Consider the following 22,695-nt stretch of genomic DNA (forward strand, 5'->3'; position numbering starts at 1 on the left):
CGAGCGGGCTGGGTTCACGGGGCCGCGGGACATGGCCTGCGCAGATCTCCTGCCGGCGCGGAGCGGAGCGGAGCCCGCAGGGAGCGTGCCGCACGCCAGCCCCAGGCTCGGCCCGAGCGGCTCAGCGGCCCCGCGGCGCTCCCAGCTGCGGGCAGGGCGGTGCGGCGGCGCGGAGGCCGAGGACAGGACGGGCCTGGAGCGTCGTGCCGGAGGAGCGCCCGGGTCCCGCCCGACCGCTCTCCCACCGCTGCCACCTCAACCGCCTCATCGCCACCCTCCACGCTTCCGCTTCCGCTTTGTTTTTTTCTCTATGGTACACCGGCGGCCGCTCTACCCGCCGGCCGTGTCGCCTCTATGGTAGCGCGGGGCACGGCTCCCGCGGCACGTCCGGGGCGGGGCCTGAGCCGGGCGGCGCGGTGCACGCCGGGACGCGCGGTGCTGTGCCCGGAGAGGCGCGGCCGCCCGGCGTGTGTGACGCTTCGCGTTGCGATTGGCCGCCGTGCCGGGGGGCGGGGCATGCGCACGCGGTAGCAGCTGTCCTGTTGCGACAGAAGGAAAGCGCGGAGCGGCCGGTGCGGGCTGGGCGGGCGGCGCGGGGCGGGCCTGGTGCGGTGGGCTGAAGGGCGTCGGGTGGGGTTCGCGCGGCGCGGGCGGTTCTCGCCCCGGCCCGGAGGCGCCGCGTGCTGTGGGGCGGAGCGGGGATCCGGGTCGGGGCGGCGCGGCCTAATGGTCTCTCTTGCACCGCAGCCGCTTCCCCCCGCCGCGCCATGCCCTCGGACCTGGCCAAGAAGAAGGCGGCCAAGAAGAAGGAGGCGGCTAAAGCCCGGCAGCGGCCCCGCCGCGCCCCGGAGGAGAATGGCGATGCCGGGACGGAGCCGCAGGAGGTTCGGGCACCGGAGGCCAACGGGACGCCGCTGCCAGGTGAGAGGCGGTACTGCCCGATCCCGGCCTCGTCGCTACGGCTGTAGCCCGGAGGCGCCGTGCGTGTACCCCGCGCTCAGGAGCGCTCCGCCGGGGCCGTCCGCCGGTAGCAGGAGTGCCCGAGAGCAGCGCATGGGGACCGGGACCGCCGCGTCTCCGCAGATGCGGTGCCCTGCGGAGCCGCTGCGCTCTGTGTACCGACGGGGCCCCGTAATCGCTCGCGCGCGCGTCTTCGTGCAGCGGTGGCGTTCCCTGGGGTCTCCTTTGGAACTGCCGGGGAAGGCAGAGTGCTCCCGGCCCCCTCAGCCAGGTGCTGTCCCGGTCTCTCGGCACGCGATGTGTGGCCTCGCTGGTTTTGTGCTACAGGAAATGCTGCGTCCCTGTTTTCACTGTCAGTGCTGCTGCGAACCTCTGTCCGTCCGTTTCTCGGAGCTGTGTCTGGTCTGCAGAGGCCGAGCTCCCTGGGAAACGTGGGCTAGGTGAATCTTACCGGGAGCGGTACTCTGGCTGCCCGGTGACCCGCGGACTGCTGAGCACACGTGTTTTCCAGGGGTGAACATCGTGCGTTGTTTCGGGAGGTACTCGGTGCGGGACCCCGGCCAGGCAGAGGCCGTACTCCGGGGGACGCGGCAGAAGCCTCCTCCCGAGATCCCGGCTCTTGGCCGCCCCCCTGAGCCCGGCGGACCCCCGCGGTCCCGCGCTACCCGAGCGTCGCTCCCGTGCTCCGGCCGCTGGCGCCGCGTCCCGAGCCGCCGGCTATGGGTGGGGCCTGGGCGCCCGCCCGGGCCGAGCCCGCCAATCACTGTCAGTTGTCCTGGATCATTTGCATTACGCGCTCCTATTGGTGGAGGGGGGGCGGCGCGGGCCGAGCGCTTCCCGCGCGCTGAGGGCTGAGGCGGGCGCGGGGCCGGGGGCCGCGGCGCTGTGCGGGGCCGGGCGGGACGCAGCTGAAGCGGCGCGGGCATCGGGCGGCTCGCCGAGCTGGAGGAAGCAGCTTGCTTACCGCCTGCTCCCTGCGAAAGAGTCGTTTATCCGGAGTAAAGCTGCCTCTTGCCTCTCTACTCGTCTGGTCTGTATGCAGTGCTTTCAGAGGGGGTATGGGAAATGGAAATTGGGCCGTAACTCGGCTGCAACAGCAAAGGTTTCCTTATGCTGTAGGAGAGGGGCATGCAAGCGGAGATGTCTTCTCAGAAGTTGGTAGGGTCTCTCCCAATGTCGCTGCTTCTCTCTTCTCTCTTCTTATCTTTCCTGTTATTTACTTCCTACTCAGGGTCTCTTGAGGCCAGCCATGTCCTTAAACTTGCAGCCAAAAGTGTTGAAGCCTTAACTCCATCGCAGCTCTTTGTGCACAGAGGGGTGTCCCACCACGCTTGGATCCCGGGCAGGCTATTCTGGCTGCTCACTGTGTTGCTTTGGTCAGCTTGTGTTTTTAGAGTGGCTGTAAGTTGTTAGATTGCTATGCATCCATCTGCTGAACTGAAAAACTGAACACCATTGCTCTAGGGCTCTTCATTTCTGTAGAAATAGAGTTGCTGCTTATTGTTGTAGTCCTGGTCTTACTGGCTTAGGGGCTTACAGCTTCCAGTGTGTTTGTGAGTCAGTGACACTTCGGGTTCCTCTCTCCATACAGAAGTGGACGCTCTTACAAAGGAACTGGAGGACTTTGAATTAAAGAAAGCTGCTGCTCGAGCTGTGACAGGAGTGCTGGCTTCCCATCCCAACAGCACTGATGTGCACATTATTAACCTCTCGCTGACCTTCCATGGCCAAGAGCTGCTGAGCGATACAAAACTTGAGCTGAATTCCGGAAGGCGATACGGCCTCATTGGTCTCAATGGGATTGGTAAGTTGTGGGGCATGGTGACATCGGCTTCTTGGAGCTCAGTGAAGGTTCTGTGATGCTGAGAAGTTGGACAGATGCATGTGGTAAATGCTGTAAAACAGAAAAAAGGCTTGTAGATGTAGACAGGACGTGGTGTCATCGTCTCCCGTGTTTCTCCAAACAGCAAGAGCAATTGCTAGTAGGAATATGAGGTGGAATCCTGGCTTTGGACTATGCCTTTGGACTGGTTTCTGTGGAGAGCAGGGTGAGGTGCCTGGGATCTATGACTCTGTCTGACTCCTGTTTGCAGGCTTTGTGTAGCAGTGTCAGTAAACCTGACACTGCTGCTTACTGGCTGAACAACTGTCACAGTATGGGGTGGTAGGGAGCGTGTGTAATCACTGGGGAAGATAGTGCAGTGTGTGGAAAGATGCAGAATGTGGGTCCAATTGAAGAAGAGCTAGTATGAGTGGTGAGTTGTTTAACTTACAGGCTCTCTAGTGATAAGTATAATATTTTCCTCTGTGTTAGAAGTCTTTAAAGGCAGGTGCCAGATGTTAGACCTGTTTAGACAGCAAGAAGTGTACAGCAAAGATAAACTTCCCTGTATCTGGATGAGTGCTGGACTGCAGTGGTGTTGCTGTATCTCTAATTTCTCATGGGCAAGAAGTTCCCAAGGATTTTCTTGGGTTGTAAAGGGAGAGAATAATGCAATCTGTCTGTTTCTCATCTGTGTTGTTTTCTTTTTTTTGTGGCATATCTTTCCGAATCCAGCAAATAACTGTGGCATGTCTGTCTGCACACAGGGAAATCCATGCTTTTGTCAGCTATTGGGAAACGAGAAGTGCCCATTCCAGAGCACATTGACATCTATCACCTGACCCGAGAGATGCCTCCCAGTGACAAGACCCCTCTACAGTGTGTGATGGAGGTGGATACAGAGAGGTCCATGTTAGAACGAGAAGCAGAGCGCCTGGCTCACGAAGATGGTAAAGCTTTTTAGAGTCCCTGTGGACAAGAGACACTTAGTCCACTTTCCCTTCCCACTGAAGAAAAGGTCTTACTTGGGTTCTTTGGCAGAATTTTTAAAGTACCTCTTTCTCCCAGCTGCCCTGTACTAGTTGATAAGCCCTGTAGGATTCCACTTCTTTAGATCAATAATCCTATGCTGTTTTTAAGAAGTGTCTTAAGGCATGCAAGTGGAGAGGGCTGAATAGTGGTGAAGCTGATGGACTATGAACTTCCTCAGCTGTGCAGATGTGCAGTTGGGAGCCCGTTATTGTTAGAAGTGCTGACAGGCAGGCTCTTTTTCAGCGGAGTGTGAGAAACTCATGGAGTTGTATGAACGTCTGGAGGAGCTGGATGCTGACAAGGCAGAAGCGCGGGCCTCGCGTATCCTACACGGCTTGGGGTTTACGCCAGCCATGCAGAGGAAGAAGCTGAAGGACTTTAGTGGTGGCTGGCGAATGAGGGTGGCTCTTGCTAGGTGAGTGGTACGGTGTCTGCTGCCTCCTGGGAGAGAGCCTGTCCCTCAGGCTCAAAGCCACAACAGAACATAGAGCACAGCTCAGAGGCTTTGAGTATCCGCATTGACCTTATGCTGTCATCTCCCCTCTCCTTTTAGAGCCCTCTTCATTCGGCCATTCATGCTACTACTAGATGAACCCACAAACCACCTTGACCTGGATGCCTGTGTGTGGTTAGAAGAAGAACTGAAAACGTAAGCATGGAGGAGTGTACAGCTTGCATGGGTTGTAGTTTTCACAGTCACAGAATTGTAGGGATTGGAAGGGACCTCTAGAGATCACCTAGTCCAGCCCCCTGCCAAAGCAGCTCCCTAGACCAGGTTGCACAGGTAGGCATCCAGGTGGTTCTTGAACATCTCCAGGGAAGGAGATTCCACCACATCTCTGTACAGCCTGTGCCAGTGCTCTGTCACTGCACTGTGAAGAAATTCCTACATGTTTGTGCAAAACTTCCTATGCTTCAGTTTGTGGCCATTTCCTCTCGTCCTATTGCCACACACTGCTGAGAAGAGCCCAGCCTCATCCCTTTGCTTCCCACTCCTTAGATACTGATAGACGTGGATCAGATCCCCTCTGCGTCTTCTTTTCTCAAGGCTGAACAGCCCCAGCTCTCTCAGCCTTTCCTCATAAGGGAGGTTTCTATGCCCTTTATCATCTTTGCAGCCCTCTGAAGGACTCTTTCAAGGAGATCCCTGTCTTTTTTGTACTGGGGAGCCCAGAACTGGGCACAGTACTCCAGGCAGAGTAGAGTATCCCCTCCCTCAACCTGCTGGCTGCACTCTTTTTAATGTACCCCAGGATCTCATTGTCCTTATTGGCCACCAGGGCACAGTGTTCCATGGCCAACCCGTCATCCAGCAGGACATCCAGGTCCCTCTCCTCAGGGCTCCTCTCCAGCAGCTCATCCCCTACTCTGTACCAGTGCATGTGGCTTTCTGCACAAACATCTTGTCAACACGTGAAGCAAGTCCTGCAGAAATAATTACCTATAGTTATTGTGGCTACACGGCTGTACTGCGACACCAGTTAGACCATCACATAGCTTGTTGCTATGTGTTTTTTACAGAAGGGTTCTTGATGCAAGGGCAGTGGTTTCAAGACAAGACTATTTATTTCTCAGTAAAGAAATGAGAAATACTGGCCTATATGTACCTGAAGGTTAAACCTACTTCCTGAAGGCCAGGAACAGCCGGGGCAATCCTCTACTGGTGCTGCATACTTTTCCAGTAGTGTGAGCTTTCCAGACCTGACTTACAGCTCACATTTTTGCATATTGTTTTTCTGTTTTCACCAGCTGTGGTGTCTCAGTCTCGGTTTCATCTTGTTTTAGTATGTCAAGGTAACTGGGATTTGTAAACAAAGTTAAAATGTTAATGATTGGGCAAAATGTGTAGGAATAGCCATGAAATTTGTTGTCTGGGCTGTGCATTGAAAGGATTGTGAATGCAAGCATGTGAGAAGGGATTTTCTTTTGCAGAGGTGATTCCATCAGTTCTGTCAGTTGATCCTTTTGCATTGTCTGATATATCAGATGTTTTTGGAAAGTAATTTGACCCTTTCTCTTCTTGGGAGGATGCATTTACATTGTGCAGATTTGGAGTCTGTCCTAGCATACCTAAGAGATGTTAGTGTGTAACAAGACAAAAATGAGAAGCAAAGATTCAGATTTCTAAGTGTAATACCGGTGGAGTTCTGCATCAGTAGCACTGCTAATCCATGATGCAGCTAGCCAGCTTTTAGCTCGTCATGAGTATGACTGGAGAGTGCTGTACAGTGGAGGGTGTCTCACAGAGCTGGTTGCAGCTACTTACTGCAAATTTCCTGGAGCATCTCTAGGACTGTTATCTCTTTGCTTTTCATTTGACTGTAGTCAGGAGAGGTCTGGTACAGACAAAACCTTTGTCGCCATCAGAGCCAACGAGCAATTCTTTTTATTAAGTTTTGTGGTGTCACAGGTTCAAGCGAATCCTTGTGCTGATATCCCACTCCCAGGACTTCTTGAATGGCATCTGCACCAACATAATTCACATGCATAACCGCAAACTGAAGTACTATACGGTGAGTGAATGGTGTTCTGTGCAGCTAACAAAAACAGAATGTTCCCCTCTGGGGCATGTCTGATGTTCTGCGGTCCATCTCTTCAGGGAAATTATGATCAGTATGTAAAAACTCGCTTGGAACTGGAAGAAAATCAAATGAAGCGTTTCCACTGGGAACAGGATCAGATTGCCCACATGAAGGTATTTGCTTACCTGCATGAACATCTTTCTGCCCATGCCTGTGGGCAGCCCTGCTCCACCTCAGCCTTTTTGTCATAGCTTTTGGCTAACTCTGTATTTTGTTTCAGAATTACATTGCACGATTTGGTCACGGTAGTGCAAAGCTGGCCAGGCAAGCTCAGAGCAAGGAGAAGACCCTTCAAAAAATGATGGCTTCTGGCTTGACAGAGAGAGTGGTGAATGATAAGGTGAGATCTCTGATAGGGTTGCATTTAGAGGTCAGTATAGGAAACTTGGGCTGGATAAGCAGAGTGAACTTTAGGTGACAGCAGGAATGGCTGACGCAGCAGAGAGCAAGAATGGAATCCCCTTCTTGATGCCAGAAGGTTAACTTTACAGAAGGTAGTGTAATGCTGAAGAGTGTAAAGAAGAGATTTATTTTTTTCCAGTTAAGAGAAAGGGTTTTGTGATACCAGACATGGCAACAAATGTCTAAAAAGGTGGAGTAGATCTGGGTGATGCTCAGAGTAACTGGCTTATTTGAAGAGTTTAAGCCCCGAGTTGCTTCAAGGGGAAGTAGGGAATCATTAGCCAGCAGATGAGCTTGCATGTGTTGTTACAGGGCTCTTGTTTTGGTACTTCGGTTTGAAGATGTTGCTATCATACTATACTGTAATACTGGAATAACAGGACTGTCTTGTGCTCCAGGTTGTCTAACAAGTGGATATTCTTTGTTGACAGACTTTGTCATTCTATTTCCCACCCTGTGGAAAAATCCCCCCTCCTGTCATCATGGTGCAGAATGTCAGCTTCAAATACACAAAGGATGGGGTAAGTATAGAAAGTGTGCATGGGTTGTATGGAAGTTACGTGCATCTCTGCCTTGTTTGGAAGTGTGAGGCTTTTGGGATCAGGCTTCTTGGCAGTGTTAATACTGAGTCTGCTGGGGACAGAGCTGTACAGTTGCATGGAGATTCTAGGTAGTAGTGGAAAGACGTGTTGTATATAATGATTTATGTGGCTTGCAGCCATGGATCTATAATAACCTGGAGTTTGGGATTGACCTGGATACCCGTGTTGCTCTTGTTGGACCCAATGGAGCTGGAAAGTCAACACTACTGAAACTGCTCACAGGAGAGGTATGCTTACAGTATTGTCTTCTTTGTTTGGCCATTTATTCGTTGGGTAGTCTTTAGTGAGTCTGCACTTATTTACCAGAATATTCCATCAGACTTGAGAATTTCCAAAATTTTGCTGCAGTATAGGGCTTTCTCTGTCACACTGCATGTTTAGGCTTTGTCTTCTGTACTGGGGAGGATATGGATAGATTCTGTTCATTCAGGCATGGAGTAAAAGGAGGTATTTCATGTTGAAATACTTTTATCTTCCCCTTCTAGTTGCTGCCTACAGATGGAATGATTCGCAAGCATTCACATGTGAAGATTGGTAGATACCACCAGGTACTCCCTGTGGCAACCACCAGAAACATGAAATACTGGGGAAAAAGCTGCCAGGAATGAGGAATGTTAATCCTCTGTTCCTGATTCTAAGGCCCATCTTGCTGCTGCTCTTCTGTGCCTTGAGCTTGAGGAGGTAGCTGTTCTGTTGGCAGAATGGGCTCTACCCAATGTTCTTGTCCCAAAAAGAGGTTTGCTGTGGTTCTTTCTGTTTAGCCTCTCACCTTGTACAGGAGAGGTGGCTGCCTTGTGCCTGATACTGGACAAGCCTGCTATTCTGAAGCAGTACTGCTCCTGGAAAGGAGACTTTCCCTAACAGTCCAGCACAGTGAATACACTGGGGATGGAATTATTATCTTTTGGGTTCTGCTGCCTAGCTGATGTCAGACAGATATAAGAGGGGAGCCACTTCTGGCCAGGAGATGGGTGGCATGCACAAGCTGAAGCTGGCTCTTCTTCTCTGTCAGCACTTGCAAGAGCAGTTGGACTTAGACCTCTCACCCCTGGAGTACATGATGAAGTGCTACCCAGAGATCAAGGAGAAGGAGGAGATGAGAAAAATCATTGGCAGATATGGTCTGACAGGGAAACAGCAGGTGAGCATAAGCTGTTGTAGTTTTCTTTACTCATTGGGGAAGTGGAGCTACTGCATCTTCTGTTGCTCTACTGATGTCTGTTAGTGTGATGTAGTATGGAGCATGGTGTGTCACAGCATGTGAATGCTTTTTCATCTCTGCTTTTAAAATTGGAGTAAAATAACTCATGGCTTATGGGATCTTTGTTAGTTGTCTTAATTTCAGCTGGGACAGAATTGTTTTCTTCAGAAGTTGGGAATGATGTTATGTTTTGGTTCTAGGAGAAAAACAACATTAATAACACGCTGACATTCACAGTTGCTGCTAAACAGTGTTGCACAGAGTTCATAAGTTCATAAGTTCATAAACTTAAGAGCCAAGGCCATTCCCAGCAAAGGGCCCAAGAAGCTGGGAGGGAACAGAATCAGGACAGCTGACTTAAACTGGCCAAAGGGATGTTCTGTACCATATGATATCAAGCAGAGAGAGTTTTGAAGGGGTTGGGAGTTCATCTCTCTCTCTCTCTCTCTCTTTCTCTGCTTGGGTGCTAGCTGGGCATCAGCTGGGGGGTGGTGAGCAATTGCTTATGCATCACTTATTATATACACTTCTTTTGTATACGTATTTGTCATAATTATTGTCCTTAATCTTAGTAAATAGTTTTATCTCAACCCATGACTTTCACAAATGACTGTGTAGTGCTCAGATACCTGCTGGGTTGAACAGCATTTGTGTTGAATCAATCTGTTTTTATGTTGCAATGGGTAGCCCTCTTCAATCTGGGTTGAGGAACTCAATGGGCTCGAGCATATTTCAACTGTACGTTGAATTAGCTTTCTTATGTCTGTTTCTGAGATGAATATCTGTAGGAAAAGCAAAAGTAAGTTTAGGCTTGTGTCAGAATGGAACGAACAGACAGATCTCAGCTAACTGCCCTCTGGACCTCTGATAGAAGCTGGGACTTGGTGTGAACACCACTTTCTCAAAAGCCCCTGGAATTACCCTTGTTTTGCTGATAAAGGAAGCCTAGTCTAGGTGTATGCCTGATATTTGTCCTCTAGTGCCATGAATCTGCTGTGAACACAGTTTGAGGTGTGAATGTTTTCTGGTCAGTGTGGCAGTTTAGGAACTGGTGCTATTAAGTTTCCTTGCAGAGCTGAAATGGTGTCTTTGTCTGACAGGTGAGCCCCATCCGGAACCTCTCTGATGGGCAGAAGTGCCGTGTGTGCTTTGCATGGCTGGCCTGGCAGAATCCCCACATGCTTTTCCTGGATGAGCCAACCAACCACCTGGACATAGAAACAATAGATGCTCTGGCAGATGCTATCAATGACTTTGAAGGAGGAATGATGCTTGTCAGCCACGACTTCAGACTCATTCAGCAGGTAAATAGAGCAGTGAACTTTTGCAAAGAACCTTTTCCAACATTCTGAGTAATTAAAACAGGATGTTTTCAGCTAGCTGGCTGCTCCTTATTCTGAAAAGATATGTGAGTGGAAAAAGTTTACTGGATATGATTCCCTTGCCATGTTTGTATGGAATGATTAACCAGTCTTGGAGAACATGTAGACACTTGAAAGAAAAAACAAATACTGTAAAGAATAAGTTAAATGAAAATCATAATGTGCTGTGGAAGCTGTAGCTTGACTGCTCTAAATGATGCTGGAGTGATTCTAGCAGAGTTTTCTTTATTACTTATTCTGCACAGATTAATAGAACATAGCCACAGATTGTGTCAGGAACTGCCTCTCTTCATTCCCAGTTTCTCAGGAAATTAATTTCTTTTCCATCTGCAGACAAACAAAGAAATCTTGAGAAGTCAGAGACTGTTAGTTCCAAAATCTTATATCTCTTACTTGGAAAACACCAGGGAGATATATATCTGCAGATATGTATGTTTTTGTAATTGATTTTGTGAAACCTAATAGACTCCTCCTTCATCAGGCTTCGAAGAGTAGGTTTTGGTTAATTTTACAATGTTGTTTAAAATTAGAGAATGCTGCACTATAACCTCTCTTCCCTCTCCTTGTGTGCTCCTTCCAGGTTGCTCAGGAGATCTGGGTCTGTGAGAAGCAGACAATCACCAAGTGGCAAGGTGACATCCTTGCCTATAAGGAGCATCTCAAGTCCAAGCTGGTGGATGAGGATCCACAGCTCACCAAGAAGACCCATAACGTGTGAGCTGCAGAGCAGTCAGCCAGGTGCTCTCTGTGCAGACTGACAGTGGCCAACGTGACTCGCTCACCTTCGACTGGAGTGGGACTGCTGCTATCTGTGGCTGTGTTCTAGGATTGCTGCAATACTGCTTTCCCTTGACTTGCCTTGCACCTCTGTTTCTGGACAGATCTCTTCTCTCCTGATCTGGCTTAATTTGGGCAGCCATTTCCCGTATTTAGATGATGTCCCATCTGAGCCAGGCCTTGGAATCCAGTGGCCTGCATTGTGGCAGTTAGAGTGTCTTGAGTTGCAGTGATACAGAAGTGGAGACCCCAGCCCAGCTTATCCCGCATCTTCCTCCCCATTTTCTGCTTCAGTTTAGATACTTCACTTCAAACTCCTCTGGCCTTGGTTTGTTTTTAACTATTATTTAACAGTGTAATTACAAGATCTGCCTGAGAATCCATCAGTCAATAAAGAGGGAAGAACAGTCTTGTTTTGTGAGCTGTGGTAGTTCCTGGGGCGTGCTGGGGCTCATCAGCCGGTACTGAGCTCACTGTTACCAAAGTCCTCTTGTTATAACCAGAAATTGTGCTATACATGGAGGGAGTACTGAGCTCTGGAGTTATACCCAGCAGAGTAGAAACCACTGATAGAATACTGGGTTTTCCAGGTAATGACAGAAGGGGGAGCAAGCTACACATGCTTTTTTTCAATTGTTAATAGGTACAGCTTGCAAGGGTTCCAGAGATTGGAACATAGAGATGAAATGTAGATCTATAGAATACCAGTGTGTGTGTGTGCTCCACGACAGAGCAGCTTTGATGCATGTTTTTTCTTTCACCTTGAAGTTTATGGGCCTAATACAAGGCTCTCAATAAATCAGGATTTTGGGGCTATGAATTATTTATTTGTTCCTTACAGGTTTAACTAAACAATGTTAATCAGCTGAAGTTAAACATCTATTTTTGTTCTGAATAACAAATCTTTAGAAAACTTAGTGTTTAAACTGTACCTTCTGCCAGAACAACTTGAATAATTTCTTGAATAAAATATCTTTTTCGTGTATTTTTAAAACAATGAGAAGACACTAAAAAAATCCAATCTTATGCTCGTGACTTATCATTTTATTACTATCCACAAGAATGGCAGCACAAAGCATGTAGAAGGCTCGTGGAGCTCAGTACCATGTTCCTGCACCACAGGAATGTGGTTGTACTTCTTTGGAGTGCTTTCTCAGGTGCCTGATCTGTGGCTTTGCTGTTTTGAGCAAAGCATTTCCTTCCTTTGAAAGAGCCCCTCCAACCTGTGGATTGCTGCTATAGAAGCACTGTCTTGTCCACAGGAGAAGTGTCACGGGGAGAGCCACAGAACAGTGTGACTTGTTGGTCATTTTAGCAATATTCTGAGAGGAGATGCAGTACTTGCTAAGAAGATAATGCAGGTTAATATAAATGCTGTTCATGTTCCTTATACAGGAAAGTCTGAATTGCACTGAAAAATCACTTAAATGAAAAGTAATTTAAAGCCACTACATAGCGTAGTACCTGGAAGCTAACAGAGGTAGTGATGGAGAAAAAGCAAGCCACAGGCGAGTAATTAGGGTAAGAACTGACTGGTGTCACAGAACTTGGGACAAGAACAGATAAATGAATGTCCTCGTTAGTTCTGCTCTCTGGGTTTTCAGAAGATGTTGGTGAGTTGGAAAGGTGGCTGTGACAATGATGAGGTCTGGAAATCCTGCCTGAGGCTAAAGCTGCTTATTCTTACTAAGACACAGCAGTGATACCACATTCAGATCTGTGTAGACATGGATCATGGTGACAAGAAGAAAGGCAAGTTATAATCTTAGACTGAGTTGTCTGAGGATGGTGTGTTCTGAGGAAGGCACAGGAATGTTAGGATGGCAGCCAGCATGAAGGACAGGAGTCGGAGAATTCTTTAAAGATATGCAACAACTGGGAGAGCTCTGTCAGCTGTCTGCTGATACAAAGCACAAGTTCTGAGCTGCAGACAGGTTTCTGACTTAGCAAACAGGGCCCACAGCTTCCTGACCAAAGCAAAGTAACTGTAGCTGCACTGGAGATCACAGTACACTACACTAAGATTTTTGAATGGAATACATACGCACAACTTAGCCATTCCGTTTTTCATCCTTGGCTCATACCCATGCAGTGGTGACAATTTGCTCCATGGAAGCAGCAGTGAGCATGCACTGGCGCACTGTTTGCTGTGTGAGAGGCAGCTGCCAGCCTGGGCAGTGGCACTCTGCCCTGTTTGGGCTAGGGTTTGCCTAAATGTGCACAAAAGCAGAACTATATCCAGACTGTGAGAAAGAAATGGCCTGGAGTCTCTACGTGATATACTCTTGTTTGTAGTATAGAAGTGAAGTTGCCTCATACCACAGCTATAGCCAAAGATAGCAGATAGAATATCAGGCTGTGGGGTTCCCCCGTCTTTGTGGTGTAAGTCAGTATGAACATCATAAAAAGAGCTCAAGGATGGGTCAAGACCAGTATGCAGCATGGACAAACTCTAAAGCATCCAGTCTCGTGAACTTGTGCTTTACACAGGTAAGTGTGAAAGAAAGGAGATGTCAGTTCTCTAAAATTGGGAATCCAAATGTGATTGTACTGCTCAGTGGAAGAGCCTCCATCCTCGCTATGTGACCCCTTGTGCTTAGTGCAGGCAATGTTCCTTCTGTCTAACTAACAACATTTTGTCAGAAATTTTGTCAGAAATACAGTACAATGCAAACTACAAAAACAAAAACAAACAAACAAAAAAAAACAAAAACAAAAAAACAACCCAACCAAGCATGCATACCTGCCAGTGCCAGACATAGCTGCATCTGTGTTACAACAGCTAACGGCTCCATTAGCATCAGGGAGCATCTGTGTGCTCCGGTGGAAAAGCAGTGCTTTCACAGTGCTCAGCCCACAGCCCCAGCATCTCTGCTATTTACAGCTCAGTATATTGGGGGGTGCAACGCACCTCAGACAGGGAGCACCTGTGCAGTACCCAACCAGTGCACAAGCTCTTCCAACAGAAAAGCGATGCTGTGGCATGCTCCTTACTCCCAGTGTGAGTCCACCAACATTTCTTGATGTTGACAGACAACACAGAATGTGCTGCTCCCATTCCCAGAAGGACGTGCTATTCATTATCAACTGTGCCCAAGCCCATTCTCTTCCACAGATGTGCTGCCATGACTGTTCGAGGTGTTCACTGATGTTTCAGTTGTTGGGTACAAGAAGCCCCTCCCTAGATCCCATTTGTACCTGTGAGCTTGGTGAGATGCTGCAGGCCATGATGACAGTGCTGGACATGGTATGGCTCCCAAATTCAGCCCTTGGAGTAATTTGTTACGGATGTGCAGCAGATAGGACTGCCTGTGCAGGCTGGCTGAGCTGTGAGAGGAATGACCTAGACTTCAGCAAAGCCTTTGACACTGTCTCCCACAGCATTCTCCTGCAGAAGCTAGCAGCCTGTGGTTTGGACAGGTACACTCTGTGCTAGGTAAGGAACTGCTGGAGGGCAGGGCCCAGAGAGTGGTGGTGAAATGGAAATCCAACTGGTGACCGTCCACAAGTGGTGTTCTCCAGTGGTCAGTGCTGGGGCCTGTCCCATTCAATATCTTTACTGATGACCTGGCTGAGATCAGTTTGCAGATGACACCACACTGGGAGGGAGTGTCAACTGGCCTGGGGGTAGGAAGGCCTTACAGAGCAATCTGGAGTGGCTGGATCACTGGGTTGAGTCCATTGGGATGAAGTTCAGCAAGAGCAAGTGCCAGGTCCACAACCCCAGGCAATGCTACAGTCTTGGGGCAGAGTGGTTGAAAGACTTTGAGGAAGAAACAGACCTGGGGGTGTCGGTTTACTCAGCTGAACATGAGCCAGCAGTGTGCCCAGATGGCCAAGAAGGCCAATAGCATCCTGGCTTGTATCAGAGACTGTTATCAGCAGCAGCAAGGAAGTGATCATCCCTCTGTACTCAGCTCTGGTGCGGCTGCATCTTGAGTAGTGTGCTCAGTTCTGGGCCCCTCACTACCAGAGAGACACTGAGGCTCTGGAGTGTGTTCAGTGAAGGGCAGCAGAGCTGTGAGGGGTCTGGAGCACAAGTCTCATGTGGAGCGGCTGAGGGAGCTGGGATTGTTTAGTCTGGAGAAGAGGAGCCTCAGGGGAGACCTTATTACTCTCCACAATTGCCTGAAAGGAGGTGGTAGTGAGCCAGGGGTCGGCCTCTTCTCCCACATAGCTAGTGATAGGACGAGAGGGAATGGCCTCAAGTTGTACCAGGGGAGGCTCAGGTTGGATATTAGGAGCAATTTCTTCTTGGAAAGGGTGGTCAGGTGCTGAAAGAGGCTGCCTATGGAGGTGATGAAGTCCCTGGGGATGTTCAAGAAACACTTAGATGTTGTACTGAGGGATAAGGTTTAGTGGGAAAATATTAATGATAGGTGGATGGTTGGATTGGATGATGTTTCCAACCTTGGCAATTCAATGGTTCTTTGAATGCTGACTGTTGGGATGCTTAAAATGCTATCACTCCATTAGAAGCCCACTCACAGACCATCCACTGACTGCATCACCCGTTCTGCATTGTAGTGGTAGCCCGACACATTTGACTGTGGGAGCGGTGTCTTGAGTACTTTGACCTACACCCTTCCACTAAAGTAGGAATCCTTTCTTCTAAGCCCCTGGATGTACCCAGAAATATACCTTCTCCAGTATGTCTACCCACATGAACAGGGCACTGCCACTCTTATCTGTGTCTTTGCCCATGTTACCCTCAAGCTTCTCAGCTCTGAAGGTTTAGTTCAGTCAACAACTTCCAAGCTCCTCGCAGGCCAGCTTCCTGCCTGGGGGAATCATCAGTCACAGATGTGCACCCTCAGGGGCTGCACCTGGGGCTGGTGAGGGGCTGGGGCCCTCCTATAAAACCAGCCCAATGGCAGTATATGATTGCTCTGCTAGAGCTTGCCTTGAGTGAGGCTGAGATGAGTGCAGAAAGTGGGAAGATGCATGGTCATGCTTCCTCCTCTGGAGACAAGAAGTCCAAGAGGAAGCCTAAGAGAAAGGAAACTTACTCAGTATATATCTACAAAGTACTGAAGCAGGTGAGTAACTGTTTCTCTTCTGTAAAGAGCTGCTTTGCATGTGAAATTAATTCTGTCCATTGCATTTAATCCTATAAAGGAGAAGAAAGGAAAATCTGCTTTTAAATGAATTTGAGCATAGAGAGTACAGGAGAGCCCTAGCTGAATCTAATGTAGGGAGTTGAAAGGGATCTTCTAGCAGGTGATGTGAGAATTCCAGATCAGAAGAGCTTCCTAGGGAGAATGAATTCTGGTGCATGACACTGCATAAGGCATTAAATAAGCAGAGTTGTTGGGGCAGGAAGAGCTGCTGCTGGCCCTGTGATCCAGAACTGACATATTTTTTCTTTCTGGAAGCTTTGAGCGTGGACAACTTCTGTTGGGGAGAGGAGGAAAGGCATGTGAGAGCTGGCTGTGACTTGAAGCAGGGTGGCATTCCCTGCCCTTGCCCCTGAGGGCCTGTACAGAGGCTTATGTCAGTGTTACACCATAGGACACCTCTTTAGGCTAATGGGACTGGCCAGCAATGTGAGATGCATGGTCACCACTAGTTCTACCTGGGGGTGAAGGAGTGGCCCCATTCTACTACAATTAGTGGAGCCCTACTGCCTGTTGGGTGGTAAGTATATGTGGCAGTGCTTCATTAACACCTTGCAGGTGCATCCTGACATGGGCATCTCCTCCAAGGCCATGAGCATCATGAACTCCTTTGTCAATGACATCTTTGAGCGGCTGGCACTGGAGGCATCGCGCCTGGCGCAGTACAACCACCACTCAACCATCACCAGTCGAGAGGTGCAGACCGCCGTGCGGCTCCTGCTGCCTGGAGAGCTGGCCAAGCATGCCGTGTCCGAGGGCACCAAGGCTGTCACCAAGTACACCAGCAGCAAGTGACACTGTGTTGCAATAAAGCCTTCCTACTCTGTCTGCACTCGGTCTGTCATGGTGCCATGAGGACAGCATAGTTGCTGTTGGGCCTTTCCGAAGGGTAAAGAGTACAAGTTGCTAGTCCTAACCAGAGCAGGAGGGGCAGTGTTGTTCAGAAAGGTGAAGTGTGGTTTTAGAGTGCTGCCAGCTACTCTGAGAGGTGCTGGAGGGCTGGGTGGATCTTAATGGGTGATCCAGGAAGAGGATGAAGCACACATCTGCTATAACTTATCACACTAGCATTGATTGAGTTGTTTTTCACTTGCTCCTCTTTAAGATGTGAAAATCTCAGTGTGGGCAGGCAGCTGGGAAGCTGGGTAAAAGCCAGCGATGCTTAGATGTTCTACAGTGTCTTCTGTTGCAACTCAAATAATTTATCTGTGGTCTCACCCCAGCGCAGTGCACAAGGATGAGCTATCCACCGGGCTTGGCAGTTGGCTGCTCTTTAAAGGCTTGTCCTCATCATAAGCGTGGTGAGCAGATGGGGAAAGCTTGTGCTGATACCACACTTAGAAGGAGGAAAATTGTTTTCTATCCAGTTATTATCAAGGGAGGAAGACTACTTAAGTTTTCCAAAAGCTTGTCCACTGTTCATGCAGTTGGCTTCTGTTGAAGAAGGGGAGCCAAGAGCTGACCTGAGAATCAAACCTGGTTCAGAGACAGCTGAGGCTGGGGCGTTGGTAGGAGGCTTAAAAACAGTAGTGCAGATGGCAGATAGAAAATGCTGACTATCAGCATAAAGTGTAAACTTCTGTAGGTGGTAAATGTGTATTCTACAGGCATCTCCATATAAAGAACGAAAATCATGGGGTGACAGAGCAAGCAGTAGATGGAAAAAAAAAACATTTATTGCAAACTTATTAAAAAAATTTGTGGTTTTTAATGATGATAATAAAAAAAACAGCAACAGAAAAAAACTAAGAACACCCACTTAACTGTAAGAAAAGTGTTAAATAGCAGTTAAATGGAGGTTAACAGTTCCAGGTCACCATGTTCATAACGTCTGAGCAGTGCCAGCAGAGCAGTGACCTCTTTGAACATGTGTATGTCTGCAATAACAGCAAGTGTCACATAAAGACTTCTTACTGTACTTCTGCAGTGCGTGAGGCACAAACTCAGATGTGGATGATCCAAATCGCTTATGACAGGTTCTAACATCCCTTATATATATTCACAAGTTTTCTCTTGTAACTTTCCCACCCGCCTTTATATGTCAATAAAATACTCCCCAGGCGCTCCTTACCCTTGCAGGCACTTATCCAGCCAGGGTCATGAGTGGTTCCAGGCCACGCAGTCTTCCTCCAGTCAGGGTCATCATCGTGCAGCTTGCTTGAATTTGTTTTCCTTTTCTTCTGGAGTGTGCTTGGCTCTCAGCCTTTCTTTCTCGTGCTGTTTATCCTGCTTCCCCAGCTTCTGCTCTGAATATGCTTTCTTGTACTCCCAATATTTTCTTGCTTGAAGAGGAAATGTTCCACTCTGGAGAAGGATAGTGAAGTGTGGGTCAGTTATCCTGGTATTCATTCCAGACAGAATAAATTCTGCTTTAAGACTTTCTTGATAATAAACTAAGATTGGAACATATGTAATTGAAGTGGTTTATGGAGAGAAGATCTTACCAAATTATCTTGACAGATAATGGCATCTGCTTGCCATTTTTTGTTTGTGGTTTGTCTTGTCTTAATTAGCTCTATAAGTCATCTGGAGCACCCAGTAGCAGGTGGGTATCTCTTGGCTCCCCACTTCTCAGAGTTATCACAGATTATTGATGGAGACTCCTCTTGTGGAGTCCTGCAGGAATTGGTATTCACTTTGAAGCAGCAATAAAAGCAAATATTGCAAGTAAATGTGTAGAAACACAAAAAATGTATTTAACTTCTGCATCATAATTTTTGGGCAGCTTGACCTGTGTTCATCAGAACAGTTTAAATGGACTGATGGTCAGATGGTGTCTGAAAGCCAACAAGACAAGAAGAGACTGCTTGGCTTATGTGCTGAAAGTGGGGATCGTTCACGGAAACAAGATGGATCCTTCCACGGTTCTCCCAACTTGTTATTTCAGTTTGTGTTCCTGACTGCAAAAGTTTATGATGTCTTTAAGACACCTCTTGCTTTTCCTCAACTGCCACTTTTCTATGCTGGGCCTCTTTGCACCTGCACAAGTTACCAGCATAGCATTCATACATCTGTACAGTCAGAGCATGGACCAAATCCCTTCGTGTCACTTGGACAGTTTGTGGTGGGTAGAGGGTTTTTCTTCAGTTTGTAAGCGATTTTCAAACTTTTTTTTTCCTCCTATTGGGAAATTTTCCCTTCCAGGGAGTGTGTGGAAAGGAGCTGGAATGGCAGGAGACAGAAAGAGGGTTTTCCTTCTGGAACTTGTAGATTCTGTGTATTTTCCTACCTTCAGCAGCTCCCTGCTGGGGTGAAGTGAAGCTCCTCTGCCAGTCTGATGGTGGAACTGGTTGCTCCTATTCCCAGATCTTCCAATTGTAGCAAAATGGGGGTTGGAGTCTCAGGGGGAACCAGAGCTGTGGTGGAGCTGGGGTGATGGTATATGGGATAGTTCTAGACTTTATCAAGTTTGTGAATGTTGAATTTCATGAGATGTGTGCTGTAACAGTGCTTGTCTTGGTGTTTGTGGTCAATCTGGTGCATGTGGCCATGGACAAGATGTGTGTGATGCTCTCTGAGTGCTAACTAGCACTGAACACACCTTGTCTGAACACCCCAGCTCCATCGCTCTGGTGTGGGAATGGCTGGAGGAAAGAGGGATGAGGTTGTCCTGGTCGCTGTTTCCCTTGACTGTAGGAGACAGCATCAAAAATGCACTATTTTCCTTCCTGCAGTACCCTGACTGAAGGAGCTGGAGTGAGTCTGGAGAGCAGGTGTGAAGCAGCATCCCACCTGGCTGGGGTGCAGCCTGAATTCCACGCAGGGCTTGCAGACAGGCGTGCTGCAGGCTGTGCAGCTGGGGCAGGTGGCAGAGTGATGTGGCTGGGCTGTCTGCAATCCAGGCTCTTGGGGAGACCCAGCATCGAAAGCAGGTTGGGAGTGTCCAGCCAAAGAGCTGTATTGTGAGTTTCATTCGAAGGTGAGCTGTGCCTCCATTGCATGGGACGTCCTCTTGTTTCCTATACCCCGGTGTCCACCCCTCGGCAGCAGCACTGGCGTTTCCCTAACCAAAGAATCTCCACTTGAGCTTTCTGTGGAATGGAGAGTGCTCAGGACCAGCACAGAGCTGCAGTTCTGCTCGTGCCCTGGAGGTGACTCTCTCTGCCTACTCGATCTCACGCGTGTTCCCGCAGCGTGGGCAGGAGGCGGATGCTGCACTGTTTCCAGCAGATGCCTCTGACTGTGTGACTTTCCCTCCGTGGTGCCCTGGCTTCCTCAGCAAGTAACTGCGTGCCGTGGGTAAGGTGCTGCTATGCTGGGAGGCAAGAGTGGCTGTCTCCTGGAGGTGTCATGTGGAGCTTCTAGTACTGGGTGAGCCCTGGAGGAGTAAGGCTTTACTGGTCTTACTTTAATGCTTGATTGTCCAGTACTACGATCAGTGCAGCCCCCAACCCTAACCCCAAGGGTTAGTTTTTTTTTTTTTATTCCATAGAGGCTGAGAAAGATGGCTTTGGTGATTGGGCCCATGTCCCTCCTGCATCTGTTTCCTCACAAATCTGGAAGGGGCAACAGCACATATGCTCCAGGCTCAAGAAGCAGAGGGAGATGGTTGGTCCTGGAATAGTGAGCTCTGCTCCAAGACTCTCATACAGTCTCTTATGCATTCCCTACAAGCAGGGTGCTATGCAAGGGTCATGCTCTCTGTTTATCCACAGCACAGACACATAGGGCTGCCTTGATAAACCTGCACAAGATGTCATAGATCCTCCTTTCTTGAGGGACCACACCATGTGCTTCTCTGAGGCTTTTGTGAGCACAGCTTCACAGCTCAGCTTTCTACAGATTGGACTCATAGCTCTATGCCTGTTTGTGCCCTGGTGCTCTTTTGCATCAGGTGAGGTCTCCGTGAAGTTACTATGGGAGGAGGGAGTAAGCTGTTCCAACCAGCAAGGAACCTGGTCACAGTAACAGTAAACCAGAAGCTGGTAAAAAGCATACCTTCACTTGGAGCCATGCAGGTGCTCTTCCAAAGAGCCTCAGGACCACTGAAATCCATGTAACTGCCTTCTTCCAAGTTTACCTTTACCCTTGCAAGTCTCCCCATGAACTCTCAGTGCTGCGGTGCAGTGCTGTCACATTGCATGTCACTGGCCCTATGTCCATCTGCTTTGTTCTTACCAAACTGCAAATGCCTGTGTGCCAGAAGCAGTCCCTTTAGGGCAGGAGACCACAGGGCAGAGCATCTATGTTTGTAATGGTTCAAGTTTGGAGGGAGGAAACTTTCTGGGCAGTGGAAGCTGGCACTGATCTGCAGACCTATGTGCATCGCTCTTCCCATGTTATTGTGTCCCTTGGCAGCAGTGCTGCCAGGTGGCTGCTCTGGTGCATCATTAGATGCTGCTCCAAATGGCATAGGCAGGAATGGTTCAGCACTCAGAGGAAAACAAGCTGGTGATAGATAGCTCTGATGATGCCAAAGCTGTTAAAATATGAACCTCTGAAGTGCAGCCGGGGTTCCAAACACAGCAAGGGACAGTGACTCTCATCAGCTCTGTGCTCAGCTGCTAGAGATGGAGTGTGGAGCTGGAGCAGGTCTATGTCCCTTCCCTTCTCTGCTTTGGTCTGAGACAGGCTGCTGTCTCTGAGTAATGGCGAGTCCTTAACTCGTGGTCCAGAATCCCTGCCAGAGGATGGGAGATGGATGATGATTGAAGAGCAGACAGACACTCCCCCGTGAGCACACATTGCTGTCTGAGGCTTTGTTGTGCCTGATACCCCACTGTAAAGGGGCTGAGGAGCTGTGGCACCCTTGGTGCTGCCCTCCAACTATGCTCTCCCCAGAAAGGACTGTTTCAATTACTTTATTTCCTTCTTTGTTGTTTCTTTTCATATTCTGTTCACTCTGGAGTCTTGGATGCAGCCAACAGTAACGCTATTTCATTCATCTCCGTTGTCCAGGATGGGGGTGGGAAGATCTTCACAAAATTAACTTGTGAACAAGTAAATATTAACCAATATCTGTAATTCTATGGCAAGATAACAATGTGGGACAGGAGGCATCCCTGTTCTAATGGCCTTTTCAAGCCCTGCATTGCCTCCTGCCAGACATATAGGAATACTGTGAGACTGCTGCCTGCTTGGATCCTGACGTGTTCCAAGATGTGGTTGGGGTCTATAGGGTCCTGGTGTGGAAGAGCCTGGGACAGAGCAGTGCTTCTCTGCAGCCTGAGGATGGGAATGGAAGCACCAGCTAGAGGTACCCTGCATGGTCTTTGGGTGGGAGGGAGGGGGATGCTCCCTGTGGCCCCATGCAGGGTGTAGGGCTGCAGGAGAGGATGACACTGGTAGAGTGGCCCCATGAGGAATGGCTGCTGCAGGCCACACGCGGTTTTCCCATTAGCGAGTGTTTAGTTCAGCGTTTTAAATAATTGTGTCCTCAGAATGATATTTAAAATCCATTTGGGAGGCAATGAGGCGGGAAAGTGCCTATGCCATTGTGATGACGCTGCGCGGGCCATGCCACACATGCATATTACAAACTCGTTACAAGCTCGTTTACACGCGCACTGCTCGCTCCCCCTACAACCTCTTTCTGATGCTCCTAATGTTTCTTCTTTCCCACCATGGCTGCTTCCACCTGGCAAAAGGGAGAAATGCACTCGGTAAGGCTGCTTGGTGTGCCCTCTGTAGCAGAAGAGGGGACATGGCCAGGTGCTGTTCTTTGGGGTGGGAGTGTGTGAGGGCTGGCTGCTGGTGGCACTGCCTCCCAGGTGTCCTATCCTTCATGGCCAATACAGATCTGTGTCTGCTCTCTACCAGCCTTATGCACTTGTCTTCTGCAGGTGTCAGACCCTGCAGCTCCCGTGTTCTGCTGTGCT

At 48.9% G+C, this 22,695-nt stretch overlaps 2 protein-coding genes across 2 annotated transcripts; both read left to right on the plus strand.

Annotated features, from left to right (window-relative positions):
• The first annotated feature begins 495 nt into the window (after positions 1 to 495).
• On the plus strand, positions 496 to 11,170 carry ABCF2 (ATP binding cassette subfamily F member 2). Its single transcript, XM_065751665.1, has 15 exons — positions 496 to 572; positions 748 to 921; positions 2,552 to 2,764; positions 3,550 to 3,732; positions 4,058 to 4,229; positions 4,368 to 4,463; positions 6,225 to 6,327; positions 6,414 to 6,509; positions 6,617 to 6,736; positions 7,230 to 7,319; positions 7,517 to 7,627; positions 7,886 to 7,948; positions 8,413 to 8,541; positions 9,702 to 9,905; positions 10,564 to 11,170. Exons 2-15 carry the CDS (start codon positions 768 to 770, stop codon positions 10,699 to 10,701), a joined length of 1,872 nt encoding a protein of 623 aa, XP_065607737.1. The 5' UTR covers positions 496 to 572; positions 748 to 767; the 3' UTR covers positions 10,702 to 11,170.
• A 4,509-nt stretch (positions 11,171 to 15,679) lies between these two features.
• Positions 15,680 to 16,672, plus strand: LOC136058324 (late histone H2B.L4). The gene is made up of 2 exons (XM_065751666.1): positions 15,680 to 15,799; positions 16,436 to 16,672. Exons 1-2 carry the CDS (start codon positions 15,680 to 15,682, stop codon positions 16,670 to 16,672), a joined length of 357 nt encoding a protein of 118 aa, XP_065607738.1.
• The last annotated feature ends 6,023 nt before the right edge of the window (positions 16,673 to 22,695 follow it).

The sequence above is a fragment of the Cyrtonyx montezumae genome, unplaced genomic scaffold, assembly GCF_038088225.1.
Source record: "Cyrtonyx montezumae isolate F1298 unplaced genomic scaffold, pur_monq_1.0 scaffold_79, whole genome shotgun sequence".
Classification (NCBI taxonomy): Eukaryota; Metazoa; Chordata; class Aves; order Galliformes; family Odontophoridae; genus Cyrtonyx; species Cyrtonyx montezumae.